This window comes from Fringilla coelebs, assembly GCF_963513975.1.
Source record: "Fringilla coelebs genome assembly, chromosome: 10".
Lineage (NCBI taxonomy): Eukaryota > Metazoa > Chordata > Aves > Passeriformes > Fringillidae > Fringilla > Fringilla coelebs.
Genome location: NC_140036.1, coordinates 4,190,910 through 4,210,559, shown reverse-complemented (window position 1 = coordinate 4,210,559; position 19,650 = coordinate 4,190,910). Strand labels below are relative to the sequence as shown.

At 46.8% G+C, this 19,650-nt stretch overlaps 1 protein-coding gene across 2 annotated transcripts in view; it reads right to left on the bottom strand.

The window, feature by feature from the left end:
* Positions 1–762: 762 nt before the first annotated feature.
* Positions 763–19,650, bottom strand: part of FARP2 (FERM, ARH/RhoGEF and pleckstrin domain protein 2) — a 72,014-nt gene continuing 53,126 nt past the window's right edge. For both annotated transcript variants that reach the window (XM_084212479.1, XM_084212478.1), the window contains exons 15-27: positions 17,968–18,057; positions 16,518–16,651; positions 15,592–15,673; positions 13,589–13,826; positions 12,651–12,781; positions 11,820–11,888; positions 11,341–11,430; positions 10,591–10,673; positions 8,431–8,549; positions 7,483–7,646; positions 4,948–5,055; positions 4,075–4,226; positions 763–2,379 (exon numbers count right to left, since the gene is read on the bottom strand). In XM_084212479.1, the coding sequence (XP_084068605.1) occupies positions 2,292–2,379; positions 4,075–4,226; positions 4,948–5,055; positions 7,483–7,646; positions 8,431–8,549; positions 10,591–10,673; positions 11,341–11,430; positions 11,820–11,888; positions 12,651–12,781; positions 13,589–13,826; positions 15,592–15,673; positions 16,518–16,651; positions 17,968–18,057 (1,548 nt within the window). In that variant the 3' untranslated portion in view covers positions 763–2,291. The remainder of the gene's footprint in view (positions 2,380–4,074; positions 4,227–4,947; positions 5,056–7,482; positions 7,647–8,430; positions 8,550–10,590; positions 10,674–11,340; positions 11,431–11,819; positions 11,889–12,650; positions 12,782–13,588; positions 13,827–15,591; positions 15,674–16,517; positions 16,652–17,967; positions 18,058–19,650) is intronic.

Genomic DNA, 19,650 nt, shown 5'->3' with positions numbered 1-19,650 from the left:
TCTGCATTCTTCTTAGTCTTCCCCCACATCTTCCTCATGTATCTATAAGAGACCCCAGAGCCAAGTGCTGTGTATGCAAGGACAACAGCTGCAGGCACATCAGTCTTTTCTGCTGGCACTCCAGGCAGCCCCTGCTGCTGGCAAAGGTAGAGCTGTGCACTGGAGCTGCACTGCAGGGACTTGCTGGAGTTTGTTCATTACCTGCAGTGTTTACACTCGGGCTGCACTGGCACCAGGGGCTCTCTGCCTTCCTCCTGGGCCCAGGTGGGGCAGGGACATGGTGGAGTCTCCATCTCTGGGCATAATCCACTGCACCATTGTTAAAGTTCACTGAGGTAAGGTGTTTGCAGTTCTGCTAGGAACAGCAATGTTTCTGGCATTCCTAGCCTGAGCTCCTGCATTTTAAATGCACAGACATTCGAGCTCGGCATTCTCAAACCAAGAAGGGATTTTAGCTGCCTGCTGTCCTTCCAGAGGCTCCTGCTTTAGAGACCCCACCTGAACCACTGCATCTTCAAGAGAGATGCTGAGCTGCAGGTTCAGCACAGAAACAGCTAAAGGATCATTCACTCACCAGCCCACAAACCTTAAGGGAAGACTCTTGCTCACTGTGGGAGCCCCACTTTGGATGGAGAGCACTTGGTACAGGGTGAGCTGAGATCCAGAGATGTGGAAAACTTCTGAGTAACTTGAACCTGGATGGTGGGCCAGGAAGGGGGATGGTGAGCTCAGGAATAACAGGCTGAGAGAGTTTTATACCAAGATGCTATTTACTTTGAACAGTCATAATCAGCCACAGTATAACATGTCTAATCAATCCACATGGATACACCTACAACAGGTAATTAAAAAAATAATAAATGAAGACACTAATAAATTAAGTACATTTAACTTAGCTGGGACAATGGTCTTCATGACAGCGGTGGCAAAGGCTGGGTCTGCAGTCACTCCTCTAGGATGCAAATGCCAAGCAAGAAAATCCCTCTGGATTCCCCCTCCCCTCAGTCCTCATCCCACAAATGCTTGAGACCATACCTGAACACTTGTGCTGACCTCTGTCCATCCCATTGTCCCATGGGATCTCCACATTCCTCCATCCCCACAGCATACAACACTTTCCTTTTGCTTTCACTGCTTCACTGCCTTGTTCCTTCCATTAGTGCACAAACACTTTTCTATCTAATATGAACCAGAGTCCTCACAGCCCATCAAAGCCACGTCCAACAGCATCTTGTGGCACTTAGCAAATGTCAGTCCTTCTGTGGAGGCACCCAAAGGTGACAGCTTTACAAAAGAGAACAAGCTGCAAACATTTCAGATTTAATACAGAAATTTAATAGAGTCCACAGACACTAATGCTCCACCTGGAATCCAGTGACTTTTACACCTTCATGAGAAACAGAAGATGGATCCCACCCCGAACTGAAACAGAAGATTAGGGATTTTCACAAGTCTTTGCATGACAAAAGCACAAGCAACAGTGACTTTCAGAGGCTTGTTCTCCTACAGTGCTTAAATGCCTTGAAAACATCACCCACACCAGAGTGGAGAGTGTTTGCCATCCCGTGCCTTAATTAACTCCTACTACAGGATAAAGAAACTGGAGTGATATGAGAACAGTGATTGAGTTCAGAGGACAAACCATGCACCCCCCTGCACCGATCCACAATCCACCAACACCTCCACAGCTCTGCAGAGACTCAGCTTGCCTGGAAGACTCCTGAGGAGCAGAGCTGTGCTGGGAGATCTGCAGTGTCTGTTCAGAATGAGCTGGGAGTGAGCCAGCACATGGTGTGTTCCTGTTTGTCTGAGGCAGCTGTGCCAGCAGGCTGATGTTACAGCAGCAGCAGGATGGGTTGTGCTGCCAGCCCCACGAGCACCCAGGACAGGGAGCCCTGGCACCACTGCTGCCAGCCAGCTGCACCCCTGGAAGCTGCTGGGTTTCTCCCATGTGTGCTGATCATCCAGTCAAAATATAAAAAAGAAGGTGGGACCTGCCTTCAGGGCAGGTAAAGGTGTCACTGTACAGGTACCATGGAACAAGAACCCTTCCATGATGGGTGCAGCCAGCACTGCTGTTGTTGGCTTCTCTCTACGTAGGTTCAGCTGCAACAGACTTGACCCTCTTCCACACCTTTGGGAATGGATGTGATCCCTGTCTGCAGCCCCTCACTCCCACTTTCCATTCTGGGGGGAAGGAGCCTCCTGGGTCTTTGCTTTGCCAACTCCAGAGCCTCCTGTTCCCACCTGTTTTGTTGGTGTTGCCAGCAGAGATCCAGCTCTGCCCCACATCACTCTGTGTGAGTGTCCTTCTCCTTGGGCAGCAGCAGGCTCGACCTGGCTGGAGAGCTGGTAGCTCTTTTGATCACCTCCATCCACCTGCCAAAAAAAGACATGAGAAATGTTTAACCTTCACTCACAGGGAATCTTGTCCTTTGTTATGAGCGGCACCCCTTTCCCAAACCTCCCAAAACAGCCATTTTCTTTCTTTTACTTCTGAAAAATTAACTCTTCAAAGGGACAGCTTGAGATGTGGCAAATACCCTGCAGAACGTGGTTGCCTGTCCAAGTAATGAGGCTACAATACTCTAAGCTCCAGAGAACTCTCATGAGAGCTCACTGTGTTCTCTCCTCAATGTTTTCAAGGATGACAAGCTGATAATAATTATTGCTTTTCTTAACAATAAATTAGAAAATAGGTAACAGTCTTGCTCCTGTGGAAAAAAGCAAAGCAACAGTGAAAAAAGCAAGACAAATGCACTGTGAATTGGACATTTTTCCCCTGAAATCCCTACCACAAACCCAGTGCATTGAAGAGCACAACTTATGGCTCAGGTAGGAGATACCTGAGTTGTTCACAAGTGTGTGACACTCTCCCAGGGAAGGGGGACATGTGACACCTCAGTAAAACCACATTCCAAAACTACCAATCCAACCCTGCGTGGCAGGACCCAGAGCAGGGGTTGTCAACACAGCAGCAAAGTTTTGTACCTGGTGCATTTCACACAGTTTGGAGTCTCTGTGGAAGCCCCTAAAAGCAATTAATTGTAATTATAGATGATAATAATAAAATGTAATTACAGAGAAAGCAGACAAGTGAAAGGGAGCCCTGCACTTGTTGCTCTCAGCCTCGTGTTGTAACTTCTGCTCCCAGAGATGGAAGGTAAAACCCAAAAAACTCTTTACAGAACCTGGAAATCTGACTCTCAAAGAGCTGGAGGAGCTGAGCACCCCACGGCCCTTCCCCTCCCACATTCCTCCCTGGCCCCAAGGAAGCCCCAGACTCCTGGCACAAAGCACAGCTCACAGCTCCAGGTGTATCCCCAGCTCTCCCACACACAGAGGAGGGTTCTGTCAGAGAAGGGATCTCCAAATATCATTGGTGGGGAGAAGAAGGGAATGTTATTCCTGAGAATGTGCTGGAAGATCACTCAGACCAGGAGGAGAGAGAGTGTGGCATTCACATTCTCTGAACAGAGAGAATTCTCTCTCACAGGATTTTTCCTGGAGAAGCACAGAGAGAAGAAGAGAAAACAATTCTTATCTCTACTTGCTGCTCCTGTTGTTTTTGTACATGTGGAATGTGTTAGGAAGATTGTTTACCTGAAGGGATTTGATAATTGGATTCTGGTGATGGTTGTTTATATTAATTAACTAATCAGGAGACAGTCAGGAGTTTTCTTTAGTATGTAATTTAGTATAGTATAGCATCTCTTTAATATAGTACAGCATAATGTAATATAATACAGTTTTAATAAAGCAATAGTTCAGCATCCTGAATCAATGGAGTCACATGCCCATCATTCCCTGGTTAATATTAATTGGTTAATGTTAATTAACTAATCACTCAAAGCTGTGTCCTGACTGTCAGGAGACAGGAGTTTTCTTTAGTAAGTAATTTAGTATAGTATAATGTAATATAATATAGTTTTAATAAAGCAATTGTTCAGCATCCCAAATCAATGGAGTCACATGCCCATCATTCCCTACATTCCCTGATTAAGAGAGGATGGAATGACCAAGCACTGAGTTAACAGCAGGTTATAAACCAAGACAGAGAAAACAGAAAATTACCTCTCAAAGGTGTATTTGCTCTCAGCCCTGAAGAAATACACGTGGGACTTGAACTGCAGCTTGAAGACATAATCCTTCTGAATGCCATCTGCCTCCACAGGGCAGCTGACCGTGTAGCCCAGCAGGGGGAGGCTGGCCAGGGGATAATCATCCTGCAAGAGCCCAAGAGCCCAGCCCTGAGTGCCATGCACCCTGTGTACCACGGGGGAGGGCTGTGCACTCTTGCTCAGGAGACAACAGGAGAACTCTTCTGCAAGGCCACCAACAGCTTAGGATTAAACCTTCCCCAACCCTTTTCATTTTTTATGGTTATTTGCTTCTGCTCAATGCTGCCTCCTGGGCTCCCTCTTCCTTCTCTGTACCCTTCCTATGGAACTAGAAGCAGACATCTGACAAAAAAGGTGAAGTAACCCTCACAAAAGAAATGTGACCTCAAGACAAGAAGCCAGAATAACCCAGTTACTGGGTTAGCAGAGTTAAATGAAAAAATTGCACTGCACCATGGTTCATTTTCAAGCAGGTGCTGGATGCACCATGGGCAGAAAAATCCCTGGAGCCTGTCAGGCTGAGCTGAATCCCAGCACAGAGAGAAGTGGGCAAAGAAGGCCCAAAGGCTGCTGTGTCCCTCCCATCCCTCAGTCACTGCATGAGGAGACATTTCCCCTCACCCACAGAAGTTCAGTACCATCAGAACTGGAAATTCTGATTAAGTCCCACGAGAAGTGCCCACAGCCTTTAGAGAGCAGCTGCATTATGAATTACCTCCTCCTCCCCATGGACCCTCCCTCAAACAGCAGTGCTTTGCCCCTGGAGCTGAAAGCCAAGGATGCCCCCAGGGCCCTGCCCTTCACCCCCTCACCTACCCCTGCCCACCTGGTGTGTCTTGTAGAAGAACAAGCAGAAGTTGGTGAAGACGACCCACAGTTTCTGCCAGCCATTGCTGTTCTTGAACTTCCTCAGCAAATACCCAGAGAGCTGGTTCTGGCACAGAAGGAAAAGAGAACCCCCTGAAATCACAGGCTGCCATCCTGCTGCAGCCCAACCCTGCTCCTGCATGGTGACAGCCAGCAGGGTCCCTCCCCTTCAGCCACCCTTTCTGACATGCAGAAACCCAGGTGGAACACACTGTGTGAGAAGGGAAATAAAGCAGGAGAGGAAACAGAGGGCTGCAGAGCTGGGAGATAAACAACACGTGGCAGCTACAGGAAGCAAAGCTGGCATGGAAGGGGCTGCAGGGAGGGGAACACCACTGCCTTGGAGTCAGCCAGCAGGACAGGGAAACCTCTGGCATGGAATGGCAGCACAGGAATTTTGTAATTTGAGAAAAAGACAGGATATGTGGCAGATTTACAGAGAGAACCATTTTTTGAGGCATAAACAGGAGGAAATCCTGCCTTAACAAGGCAATGGCACACATCTGCCTCTGAGGATGAGGATCCTCACGTGAGCAGCTAGGAAGCAGGACATTCTCCTGGGCATCCCATGGCTCCTCCCCACCAGCACAACGTGTGAGAGGCATCTTTACCTGGATCATGCACAAGTAATCAGACAGGGACAGGCTCTGGTTCCGGTACCAACAAACATGGGTGATTGTGTTGGGCCGTTGGGCCTGGCCCAGCAAATAGCGAGGAGGAAGCTCTGGAGAAACAGCAAGAGAGCAGAAAACTGAGCAGAGAAAGGGGGAGAGAAAGAGAAAAACAGAATGTTAGGGTGAGAGGAGTGATGCAAGAAAGGTGGCTGTCAAAGGAAAATGGATTGTGAGAAAAATGACGTGTTAGAACATGGAACAGATCAGAGTGAGAGCGAGTGCAGGAACTCACACATTCCATCCCAGAGCCTGCAGCAGGGTGGGCTTGTTATCCATGCACAGAACTGTCCCCTGGTGTCAGCAGGGAAAGGCCTGGCCCCTCCAACAGAAGCCACAACAGCAGCCAGCTCAAGTGCCCAATGTCTGCACCTCAAGCCCAGGTCACATCTACAGCACTTCCCTCACCAAGCTGATCCACAAGGTCTCTCTATCAGAAAAACACAGGAGCTCCAGTGCCCAAACTTCTAACTGCACTTAAACAAGTGCCTCAAGAGCAGAGCAGGACAGGCAGGCACAGACACAGGCTGCAGCCCCCCTGCCCCACTGCTTCTGTCAGGTTAGTGACCTCCTTTTTCTGTCCCTGTTATTTAGGGTCCTTCCCACTTCTGGAAGCCTTCCCAGCCTCCAGGCAGCTGTCCTGCCCTGCCAAACTGCTGCCTAAAGTAAAACCAGAGTCAGTGCAAGCAGTGTAAGGAGTGCTGAGCTGATCAGCCTTGAAATCTGCAGGATTCAGTGCCCAAATGTGCCACCAGTGCTGCCCTGCACCATGAGGAACACCCAGACTGCAGGAACCAGTGGCTCACAGAATCCCAAAAAGGTTTGGGTTGGAAGGGACCTTAGAGCTCATGTGGTTCCAACCCCTGCCATGGGCAGGGATCCCTTCCACTAGACCAGGTTGCTCAGACTCCCATCCAACCTGGCCTTGGACACCTCCATGGGCACGTAATAAACATCTCTGCTCAGCATAAAATGATGCTGCCATGAAAACACACTTGGCTGCTCAGTCCTGCCAGCAAGGGAAGGGCAGAGAATTCCAGCTGAATTCCCTCTTCTGAATTCTGGGTGCAGTACAGCAGCTAACCAGAGCTCAGTACAGCACAGTCAGTCTCTAAAGGAAAATATCATAGAGAGGAAACCATTAAGGTTGGAAAAGATCTCCAAAATCATCAATTTGACCAAATTCCACTTAACAATTGAGCAAAGGGCCACATCCACACATTCTCTGAACATTTCTGGGGATAGTGATCCCACCACTGCCCTGGGCAGGCTGTTCCAATGCTTAACCACTCTTTTTGCTAAGAAATTCTTCCTGATTCCAAACCTGAACGTCCACTGTGTAGCTTGAGGTCATTCCCTCTTGTCCTGTCCTTGTTCCCTGGACAATTTGGGGATGACCAACCCCCACCTGGCTGGGAGTTGTGGAGAGCCAGAAGGTCTCCCCTGAGCCTCCTTTTCTCCAGGCTGAGCCCCCCCAGCTGCTCCTGGACGCACTCCAGCTCCTCAAGGTCGTTTTTGTTGTGAGAGTCCCAACACTGACCTCAGGATTTGAGGTGCACCAGCAGTGCCCAGCACAGGGAGTGCTCAGTCCTCCAGCAAGCAGGGTGACCCCCAAAGGAGGATCCAGCCCCAGCACATCCTGGCTTTCCTGTAAACCTTCCCCGCTTCGTTCCCGCTGCCCGAGCAAAGCCCTGCTGCACGGAGAGCAGACACACAGACAGCCAGCCAGACAGGGGACAGCATGCAGAGGTGGTGGGTCCCCACTCTCTCCCTGGGCACAGCAGCTGTGGCCAGGCCAGGGCAGGAGGGGCTGCCCCGGGTACCTCGACGGCCGCGCTGTGGTCGGCCATGGAGACGCTGGTGTTGCGGTACCAGCACACGTGCATGGTGGTGTTGGCACGGTGCTGGCTCTGCCTGTCCAGGGAGCTACGGGAGGAGTGAATGTCATCTTCGGACTCCTGCTCTACTGACACCTCATCAGAGGATCCTGGGGGAGGAGAAGTGGGTAGTGGTTTAAGAAAAGTGTGCAGTAGAAAAGCAAGAGAAGCTGGGATGGCTGAGCAAGGCGGTTTTCTCTCGCCGAATGTCACACTGAACTGGTTACGCAGCTCCTGCACCACTCTGAGCGCATCAGGCTGGGCTTCTTTACTCAGTTCTGCCTGGGGCAGCTGACTCACAGGATCAAAGGATGGTCTGGGTTGGAAGAGACCTTAAAGCTCATCATTCCAACCCCCTGCCATGGGCAGGGAAACCTTCCACCAGAATAAAATCACAGAGTGGTTTGAGTCAGTGGTGTGTGAAACAAACAAAAATGACCACACTTCATCTTGAGTCAAGGAATAGAACAGAGATCTCCAAGAAAAAATACTTCATGTTTCAGCACAGCCATAACACCGCCAGACAGGCACAGGAATACTGGGCTGTAAAAGCTGACTTCCAGAGACACTGCATTTTGGACCAAAAAACTCACCCCATAGTTAAATTGAGAAAAATCTATATAAGGGTTTTTAGGATTTTATAGAATCCCTTTCTAAGGGACCTCATAAAATTAACAACTCTGCAATGGGAGCTGCATTTAAAGCTGCATTTAAAGCTACCTTCAACACCTAGGAAGACAAGCATATCTCTTTTGATTAAAACCAAAGCCCAATTAACTCTCCATTATCATATGAACTATAAAAATATATCATTTATGTCATCAAACTCACAAAAGGAAAAGCAGAAAGGACAGCACAACTGCTGCTTTCAAGGAGGCAGGGAACAGCACTTACTGTTGGAGCGGTTGCAGACGGAATTTTCCAGAAGCATCTCAGATTTCTCTGTGGATTTCTTGGCCATCTCAATGGCCACATTCAGATCTTCCATCCACTTGCCCATCTCCAGGCGGGTACTGCAAGGGAAGCAGTGGCAATGAGCATCTGCCAGCCCAGAGTTGTGCCCAGGTGCTGAAGGCACAGCCCAAAACAAGGCACAGTATCCTTCCAGTAGGTAAATAAAACCAAAATTAGAATTCCTCCAAAGCAGGAGCTTTCCAGAGAGGAAACTGACCTCATGCAGCCTCCACCTCTCTAGTCAAGCCTTGAAACAAGATTAAATTAACAATTAAACACTTGGACTTTACAGCTGGCAGGGGTCAGGATAGGAATTCTGGAGATGGGGGATATGAGCCATGATTTTTTTGAAGGATACATGGCAGCCTGAAGCACAGCCCATCTTTTAAAGAGCACCTGACATCTCAAGCAAGTAAAACCCAGACTGCAGGAAGAGGAAACTTCCTTCCCCCCTCCCAGGATCCTACAAGGTGAGACCTTCACATCCCTTCAGGGTGTATCTGTATCCACAGGGATGCTACAGTGGAAGGTTTGGCTTTAGACACAGCCACAACATTTCTTTGTTTTGGTAACCACCTCTTTTTTCTGAAAGTTTTTAATTTAGACTGAAAATTCCACACATGGCCTAAGCCTAGCAGCAATTTTTATTTTTGACAGGTAACCTTTGAGCTATTTTAAAGTCATGACAAGGTAAAAAATCTATTTATTTTTCTAAATTTAGGAATCTTTCAAGCACCTTATGACTCACAGCTGCTGAGAAATGGTTGATCTTAAAAAAACTTGCAGGTATTAGGTTGGAATTTAAAAAAAATACATCTGCATACCAAATGTATTGGCTCCTGTGCCATTACACACCTGATTTATAAACATACTGGAGTGGTTACTTTTCAAGAACAGGTTAACAAGCAGTAAAACCCCTATGATTTAAGGTTGAGATTTAGTGCTCCCACCCTGCATTGTTGGCATTCCTGATTCCAGCTGGGTTTTCACAGCAGACTTACAGAAAGATAAAAACTCCTAAAGCTGATCCTGACAGCAGGTGTAGGAGCCATCCTAATTACAAAAAGGCACCAAACTCACTGCACAGGGATAATTTAGGCTGAAAAAGGATTGGTTTTATTTATCTCCAAGACAGCCTTTAATTTTTCCTCAGCTTCCTCCATGAGATCCTGCAGGAACTTTCTCCTCCTCACAGCAATTCATATGTTCTGAATTTTCATTCTAAAATATTTGTATGTTTAGATTTTTGTCTCCTGAAGTGGTTTGAAGGATGACAACGGCAACTCCCAAATAAACAAACCCAACAGCAAACTTATGGCTGCTGTTTGTGTTTTGGGTCAGATAGAAACACAGAATCACAGGATGGTTTGGGTGGGAAGGGAACTTAAAGCTCATCCCATCCCACCCCATGAGGGCAGGGACACCTTCCACTGTCCCAGGTTGCTCCAAGCCCTGTCCAACCTGGCCTTGGACATTTCCAGGGCTGGGGCAGCCACAGCTTCTCTGGGCACCCTGTGCCAGGGCCTCACTACTCACAGGGAACAATTCCTTCCCAAACTCCCATCCATCCCTGCCCTCTGGCAGTGGGAAGCCATTTTCACTTGTCCTGTCCCTGCAGGCCCCTGTCCAAAGTCTTCTCCCATCTTCCTTGTTGGCTCCTTCAGGCACTGCAAGGCCACAATTTGGTCACCCCAAATCCTCTCTCCTCCAGGTGAACACTCCCAGCTGTGCCAGCCTTTCCTCCCAGCAGAGCTGCTCCATCCCTCTGCTCACCCTGTTGCCTCCTCTGGACTCTCTCCAGCAGCTCCAGGTCCTTCCTGTGCTGGCCCCAGGGCTGGGGCAGCTCTGCAGGTGGGGTCTCACCTGGGCAGGGCAGAGGGGCACAATCCCAATCCCTTCCCTGCTGCTCACCCTGGGGATCAGCCCAGGATAAACTAACTGCTCCTTCCCAAAATTCAACACTGAAAAAGGAGCTGTGAAGAGCCCTGGGCTTATTTTGAAGTCCAGAGGATGCATGAAACACCCCTCTGGCTCTGCACCACTTGAGCAGTAACTTTTTGGAGAAGGAATCCATGAAAGCCACAGGAAAACCATGATTACCTGGCTGCCACCACTATGGTTTTCTGTGCAGAATAGATTGTAAAGCAGTGTGGGACAGACCATTCATTGTCACTCTCCTCCACCTGCAGGAAAAGAAAAGATTTTTCTCATCAGTGCTCAGGCACCAACAAAGACTAAAACTGTCCTGTGCTGGCTGGGACTGGAGTCAAAACAGGATTCCAACCCTGCTGCAGGAAGTGCAGAACAGCAACTCTCTGATGAATACCAGCTACTTTCAAGTCTATTTTGGCTCTCTATGAAAATCTAAGGTGTGTTTCTACTGCAGGGACACAGCAGCACTTCCAGCAGGGCAGGGAAAGGAAGGGCTGGAGCAGATTTGGCTCATTACTCACCGGGGGGTCGAGCACTATCAGCTGCAAACCAAAGACAGAAAGAACAATCCTGTTAGAAAAGGTGTGGGGAGGCAGGAGGGTTGATTACATGCCCAGGAGTGTGCAGGGGGACAAAACACCAGGATAAATAAATCCCTATTTCCAGATCAGCCTCTCACAGCAGTGTGAAAATGAATGGGCAACAGGGTATGCTCCAGCTGTTTTGCTAATGTGGAAGGAACAGACTCATCACCTGCAGATTAAGAAAGCTCTGTCTGATACACATCAAGGTCCAATTGCTGCTGAGAGCTGCCTTGGAGCAGTTTGTGGCTTTGGTCCTTGTGCCCTGAAGGGACTCCTCAGCTACCTAAGGCAAAGCCATTTCCTTAACCCTGTGGTGCAACATGGAACCACTTACCAACATGCCATGCAGAGACAGGTGTCCGTGGATTTTGAACTGATTTGTCCCTGTGACCCCTTTGCTTGTGTACAGTAACATATCTGAGAACTGGAAAGGCAGGAAGAGAACAATCAGTGCTCTGAAAGCAGCAGGCAGGGCCAAGGATTTTTTGACGTCTCCTTGAAAATGTGTTGTTTAAAGGCCACTGTAGATGCATGAAAAATGCCATTTCTCAGTTTGGCCAACTACCCTTCCAACCTCTCTTTTGTTTACTTATAAGAGAGGAAATTCAATTTTTAAATTCTGTTAAAACTCTGTGCCATTAAGGAACCAAGTTGACCAGAGAGTAGTACCACAACCACACCCTCTAAAAACATTGCTTAGAGTGAGTTTTCAGTCTCAGGTGCTGATTTTCAACACAAGCACATGAAAAGACACTTCCCCAACAACTTTATCTTGAAGACTTTGGGTTTATAAAAGTCAGGAGCAACACCCACCAGAAAGAACATCCTCTGCTGCAAGCCCTTCTTAGTGAGCTTGTACAAGCAACCTTCCCGGATAAACTCCTGCAGTGGAAAAGAAAGAGTTAAACAATGTTTGATCTTTCCTGACTTGAGGGAATTTTATTTTCATTCCAGAGTACACAGATGTCAATTGGTGCCCAGCAATGATCACTAACAGATTTCTTGGGAGGCCCAATGACACTTCCCTTCCTTTTTTGTGACATGAATCAGCTCCGTGCTGCAGCCAGCATTTAAACCAGTGAAGGAAGAGAAGGGAAAGGAGCAGAATTCCTGTTGGACACCAGCAGTTCACCTATCACACTTCCATCCCACTGCAGTGACTGCCATAGCATCCCCAAAGCACATTCAATGCTCCTGTATTTATGCCCAGCACATCTACCAAAAACAAAGAAACAAAAAAGCAGGCAGGAACTGCACAAACTCCTGTCATACAGAGGCACCACACCAGTTCAGCCCAGTGCTGGGGCTCTCACCATCCCTGTGCTCTCTGAGTTTGCAGCAGGCAGAAACAAGCAGAGCTGGGAGTGCATTTCCAGTAGGACACACTCACTCACAGAGCACCACACCCCAGCACACCCAGTGTCTGTACTGGAAACATAGAACTGCAGCCAGAGTTTAAGCTTTTCTGATTTATTCCTCAGAATATCACCAAGGTGATGATCCCACCATCCATGGCATTCACTAAGAGACAGATGCATGAAATTACACAGACCAGAGGGGCAGTGATGGCAAATCCATGCTTCAAAGGCACTTCCTTGGAGATAAAACCAGCAAAGGCTCTAAAAACTAAGCAGAGGCACTTACCCTGCCAGGTGCTGTGAGATTGTCTATCCCAATCAGGTCATGCTGCAGCTCTGTAAGCTTCTGGAAGTTTTCCAGGCGGATGAGGCTGTGCTGCAGCTGTGAGGTCATTTCTGTGACTTCCTTCAGGGCATCTGTGTGGAGAACAGCACCAATGGGACCAGAGCAGAGCAACCCAGGCCACCCATTCTTCCCCTGGAAAACTGAATCTGAAATTTAGATCTGAAATTTATAGCCAATTCTGGAACAGAATGGCTCATGTGGAAGGGACCTACAATCTCCAAATGCCAATTTAAGTGTATTTTACAGAAGGGTAAAAAGAGCAAGTGACTTCACAGCATTTCCTATGCTTCTGGAGATTATTGTGTAGCTGAGATTTTGCTTAATCAAAAAGCATTTACCATGTAGCTGAAAGTAAATGAAAAAATCAAACCAAACTATTTCTGCCAAAGATTATTTTGTCATTAATGGACTTTAATACACACTGATGCTTCTGATGCTGCAAAACAAACATTTTTTGGTCACATTTTTACATCTAAATGATAAAAAGTTTGTAAAAAAAAACTCCTCTTTTTTTCCCTGCTAGGAGACAAGAAAATTTTCTAGCTTTGGGATCCATCATGAGAAACCCACTTCCTGGAATGCCAGGAAAAAGAAGCACTTATATTGAATTTGTGGGCATAACTGAAAATAAATCAACCTAAGTGTTCAAGGCCAGGCTGGACAGAGCTCTGAGCATCCTGGTCTAGTAAAATTATCCCTGTCCATGGTGGAAGGGGATTGAGATGAGTTTTAAGCTCCCTTTCAACCCAAACCATGCTGAGATTCTATGAGTGTGTAACTCTTGTGTTCCCAGGGCACAGGCAGAGTTTAGGGTGTCCATGGGGAGGGTGCTGCCAGCAGGGCTGGGCTGAGCTGGGCTGGGCCGGGCGCTCACTCACTGCGGCAGTCGGCGAAGTCCCGGTGCTCAGCTGTGTAGTGCTTGCACAGCCTCCCCAGGATCAGCTTGTAGTGCATCAGTCTCTGGATGGGTTTGAGCAGAAAGGTGTTGAGGGGCAGGTAGCAAACCTTCTGCAGCTCAAACTCCTTATAAACCATCTCCAGCTTCTTGAGGCGTTTGGTTGCTTTCTCCAGTTCCGTCAGGACCTCGTCGTGTTTCTGCAGGTAACTGGTGAACTCCTGTGGAAATGGGACAAAAAGTGACTTGGATCAAAGGAGAACAGCCTTTCGTCACTAAAGGAAGAGGCAAGCAGCTCCTAGTCAAGGTCAAAATAGGTGTTTGTATGGCACTGTGCCTGTGCCTGCTGGGAATTCCAAATGCTGGTGGTGGAAATAGCAGTCCCACACTCCTGCACTCCCATTCAAGCCACTGGTTTTAATTAAATAATTACTCCACTACTGCAGCACTAATATAACTGTCCTACATAGGCACTCTGCTCCAAATAAAGTTGACTTCATTTCAGAAGAAATGATTCTGCCTTGTGAATCAAGGTCTCAACAAGGGAGCTAAATAAATATATTTTCTTTGTTTTCTGCTGAATAACCAACAAGCACCTTTTCTTAAGGTAGCTAAATAAGCAGCAGTGATACAAAACCTTCCTGAAATTATTTTACCATGTTTTCATTTTAAATTGTTTCTCAACAATAACTGTTTGCAAGTTACTTCAAGATTGACTGAAAAAGAAAAGCTTTAGATGGGGTATTGGAAAGAAATTCTTCCCTGTGAGGGTGATGTCAGATACTAGAATCTGATAGTTCATGGATTAAACACTGTTAGGAACCTTTTGCCTGTGATGCCCAAACTGTACAAAGAAGCTACAGCCACAGAAGCCCAGCCCTCCCTGAAGATGCCTGACTGGAACTTTGGACTGAGAGTTAAGATGCCTTGATAAGATAAAGGGAATACTATTATTCAATAATCATGGGTCTAGGGAGAATAAACAAGGCCAAACCCAGAAGAAAATAATTTCTGGCTGGGTTTGGGTGTGGGAGGCCATAGCCCAAGAGGTCAGGTCTGCCAGAACCCCCCAAACAAAGGGAGAGGAGTTTTGGGTGAGTGGTGAAACCTCTGGTCAGAGGCAGTGAACACCCATCCTCCCCCCTACACCAACTGGATCAGTTGTAAAAGCCCCCAGCCCCAGGATGGCCACATGCATGGGACATGCAGGTGGGAGGCAGCTGGGGGGGGTGTCATGATCCATCAAATACCCCCCCAAAGTGCTCCCCAGACTCATCCCTCTGGCCTTGCACCACAGGACTGCACAGGATGCAAAGTGTTTCAGTCTGCTGCAACAGACTGTGTAGGAGCTGCCCTCCTCCAGGGGAGGTACCTGGGCATTCCACCTGGCCTGAGCACATATTAATTCCTTGGATTCTGTGTTTTGTGGGGGACCCACACCACCAAGAAGACCAGCTGGACAGGATCATGAGGATGCTGGTGGGATGCACTGAGCAGTGATATTTTCTTTAATCTGTCTCTGTCCCTCTCCTTCTGTTCCCCCACCTCTCTTCTATTTCTTTCTCTTCCTTCTCTCTCTCTCTGATATTTACTATTAAATAAAGCCCATACTATTGACTTTGGCAGATGGTCTCATTTGCATTTCTAATTTTTTTTGCATTTCTAATAATTTTAAGAACCAGACCATATCAGGTGCTGAGGCCCTGGCACAGGCTGTCCAGAGAAGCTGTGGCTGCCCTGGATCCCTGCAAGTGTCCAAGGCCAGGCTGGACAGGGCTTGGAGCACCTTGGTGAAGTGAGTGGAAGGTGTCCCTGCCTGTGGCAGGGAGTGCAATGAGATGAGCTTTAAGGCCACTTCCAACCAAAACCCTTCTGGGATTCTGTGATGAATGGAAATATTAACCCAGAGCTCTGATCCTTGACAAAACAAAACCAAAGAGAACACCTCAATAATCCCTAAATTCCAGGTCCTGCATGCTGTGTTACCTTCAGAGCGTGCATGTTCCTGAGCATGACATCCCCGATGCGCTGGAAATCCCCCTTCAGGTGAGCATTGCTTCTGCCTTCCCTGGAACACACAGTGAGGAGCAAAGGAGAATGGGGAATCAAGAAATTTCTCTTTTCTCCCTCCATCTTCCCTTGTAATTCACAAAAATCTTTAGGCATTTGACATTCTCATTTCGCTGTTCAGATTGAAAACCTGGTACATTAAATATGGGTGCTGCACAAAACAGCAAACACAAAGACATGCTTAAAAAACTGAGAAAGGACTAGAAAGGAACTTGTGTGAAAGTCTTTTTGAGAGTTTTATGTTTCAGACCTCCACATAAATGTCATAACACAACCCCACCTGATTTTGTGAATTTTTTTTTGTTCATACTTTGTTTATGTTGATCACCTCCTTTTGAAAGGGAGTTATACTGTAATATATAACAGTCAGGTCAGGAGAAAATAATACAAAGTTTTAAAGACTAAAAACATCATCTGTGAAATAAACATTCTGCATTGCAAGAACCAAACTCCCACCTTAATCACAAAAGTATTTCCTTGTTTTTCACCTGGAGATTCATTAACTGGAAGGTGTGGGAAAAACACATGCATCATCTTTTTGATCTTGTGTTCCTTCTTTTTTTTAAGGTTTGAGAGACACTATCAGATTATATCAACAATTGATGATCTTAAAGGTTAAATGATTCTGTGATTACAAAACCCTCTGGTGCACAAGTCATACAACTACAGGATATTATATACAAGGCAAAGATTGGAAAATGGCCTTTGTGCAACAAGGCTTGTACTTTTTTCACAGCTTTAATTTCAAAGAAGATTTCTCCTTGCTCCTAACGATGCAGAAAAACCAATTGCAGTGTGGTTTGGATGTGAGGATGTATAAAAAGGTCCCCCTGGTCACTCACCAGAGTGAGAGCCTCTGTTCAATCTCCTTCAGAAAGCCTCTGTGGAACTCATAGATGGGATCTATGTTGGAGAAGAGCAGCGTCATCAGGCCCTCAGGCATGGCATTCTCCTTGATCACAGCACTGCGGAACCACTGCCAGAAAGCCAGAAATTCTCATCAATGGCTCTGCTTCAGAAATTCATTGTTACCATGAAAGTTCCTGCTCCTGCAGTGATGGGGGAGGAGAGAGTATGCACAGGGAAAAAGCAGGGAGGAAGAAGTAGTATTTAGGGAAGAGGTAATTTGTGAAAAATGGAAAGATGGGATTTTTTTTTTTTTCCTTGCCAAATATGAGGAAGATGAGGCCCATGGCTGGCTCTGGGCACAAGCTTGTTTCTGAATGCAATGATGGGATGGTTGGGGACAGCTGAGTGACAGTCAGTTACCCAGTGGCTGCCCCAGCTGCTGCCACTTCCACGCAGATAAAACTGCTCTCATAGGCCTGGAGCCCTGTGCCAGTCACTCAGCTGAAGACATCTCGTTGAGGTCACATTCCACACTGTAGTGCTTCTGGCAGGGACAGGGACATTACAAAAATCCTCTGAGCTTTTTCTGAGGGATTCCCCCTTCTTTTAGAAGTGCTGGGAAGCCTGTAGGAGGAATTGGAGTGAGATGGTGCTCAATGAGCTTGCAGAGAACACCTTCACTGAGGCCACGCAGCGTTGAGGGACTCAAGCTTTTCTTTAATGAAATTAAAACAACAGTTTATAGAAAGGCAACAGTCATGGTGCTCAAACGTGGAGCTCACAAACAAAAAAGCTCTTTTAGAAGCACATGAACTAGAAATTCATGCTGCTCTCCAAACTGGGACTCACTTGTCTATTCTGGGTGAAAGGAGGAGGAAGAAACAAGCAGCAAAACAAGAAGAAACTCTTCAAACCCCCATGGGTTCGATGCCCTTTGCAACTGTCACCTGCTCACAGATCCACAGGCACAAGGCTAAAAGCTTTCCAAGGCTAAAAGCTCCCAAGGAAAAGCACAGAGAAGACAGCCAGGCTAGAAGCAGAGCTGGCAGATATCACTGAAATGGAGCGTTGTGCAGTTGCAACACAAAATCAGAGTTAGCCTGAAAACACGTTACTAAAAATCATGTAAATATTAACAAATTAGTCACTCTTTCAAGGTAAGGGACTCCTGCAAAATGTTTTTAGGCTTTCCTTGTTCACAGTTTTCACAGCAAAAGTTTGCCTAGGTCATCAGGATGGCACAGGATGCAGCTGCTGGAGCAGGTGCTGGAAGTCCAGGGAAGGTATCTGCTCTCCCACAGAAGGAGCTATGCAACAAGGAAGGGGACAGCTACTTGGCTTATGGTTTATGCTACATCACAAGAAGAAATTCCAAGTTTTTCCAACCTAACAATCCCAAATCTGTCATAAAAAAGGAAAAGAAATAAAGTCAAAGCTACTTACCACTGTAATGACCTCCAGGTCCTTTAAGTAGGTGCGTTCTGTGGCAAGGATTTCCTTTGCTATGAAGTATGCCTTGTCTGTGGGGCAGCGCTGGAAGGACACACAGACACCAGTGAGTACTGAAACACAAACCACCATTTCCTCCTGGGCATCAGCTCAAACCTCACATCCACTTCCCCTTGCTGGGTGCAAATGGAGCAGCTCATTGCTAACAGGACATCTCTTTGTTCAGTATCACATTCCCAAATGCTGACTTTACTAGAAAATATTCTTTATATTGTTAGAGTGTTAAAAACTAATGCCAATTATATATCAATTATCTTAGAATCATAGAATGGTTTAGGTTAGAGGGGACCTTAAATTTTATCTCATTCCACCCCCTGCCATGGGCAGGGACACCTTCCACTAGCCCAGGGTGCTCCAAGCCCTGTCAACCTGGCCTTGGACATTTCCATTACAGAAACTTCCACCTCAAATCAAGGGAGCACTGTACAAAAATATGGAAACACTTAATCCAAGATACCAAGATTTTAAACACTTCTCTAACCATCAAACACAGACCAACAGATTTGCAGACAGTCCTTTTCCAAAACTGTTTCTTTCCACTTACAGCTTTTACTCAAGCTACTCCTTTGAAGACCACATTAATTAGCTAAGAAAAAAAGAAAATCAAACCCCAGCAGTTGTGTTGGCTGCATGATTGCTCTGGGCTGCTCTTTAAAGAGAAGACAGAATGGATATGGAAAAACAAAGGAATGAAACGGTGGCAAGAGATGTTGTGCAGTTACAACACAAAATCAGAGTTAGTCTGAAAACATACATTACTAAAAATCATGTCATATTAAGGAATTAGTCACTCTTCAAGGTAAGGGACTGCTTTGTCTCCTTAGCTCACTATGCTGTGCTGTAGTTCCATGCCACTGAGTTATGTCAAAATTTGGTCTCCTCCATCTCTGCCCCTCCTGAGGGAAACACTGCTTTGAAAATTCTTTATTCTATTTCCTTGTATGTTCTGAGTTAATTAAAAATTCTCTTTATAGAGTCACTTTGAGATGCCTCCAGTGCTGTAAGCACAGCTACTAAGTGTTTCCCAATCCTCCAGCTCAGTGTTACCCATGGAGGAGACATTCTCCTGCTTGCTCAGTAACCTCTCTGTTGAGTCCAGAGAATTCCAAGAGGTGTGTATCCTCAAGTAATTAATTTTGAGACACTGTCTAGTCTCTCTTCAGGTTATTTTATGCTAGTTATTGTAGTTCCACATGTCAGCCCACTCCCTGAAGGAAGCACAGGACATGCTCCTACTCACTCCACAGCCATCCCCTTCAATCTACCTGTCCTACAGGCCAAGTCCTGCCTGATCTTGGCTTTTTTCCTTGGCCTATTTACCTGACTGCAGCCTCATATGCTGTGGAACCTCAGGGAGCATCCTCTTCCCAAAGGAAACATCATCATTTTTCTGGCCTCCCTGGAGCCTAAGGTGACACAGTTTCACCATCTCACATCCCAGCCTCGGCAGTTCCTTACAGACAGGAGGGTTTCTGCTGTCAGGGATGTTTTCACACAGCTCTGGGTACCTCCCCTTCTGGACTGTGTACAGGATCTTACTGCACTTCTTTGAAATCTCACAGAGCATGCAGGGGTGTGAGAACATGGGAGCATGACTTCCACACAGGCAGGCAGTGA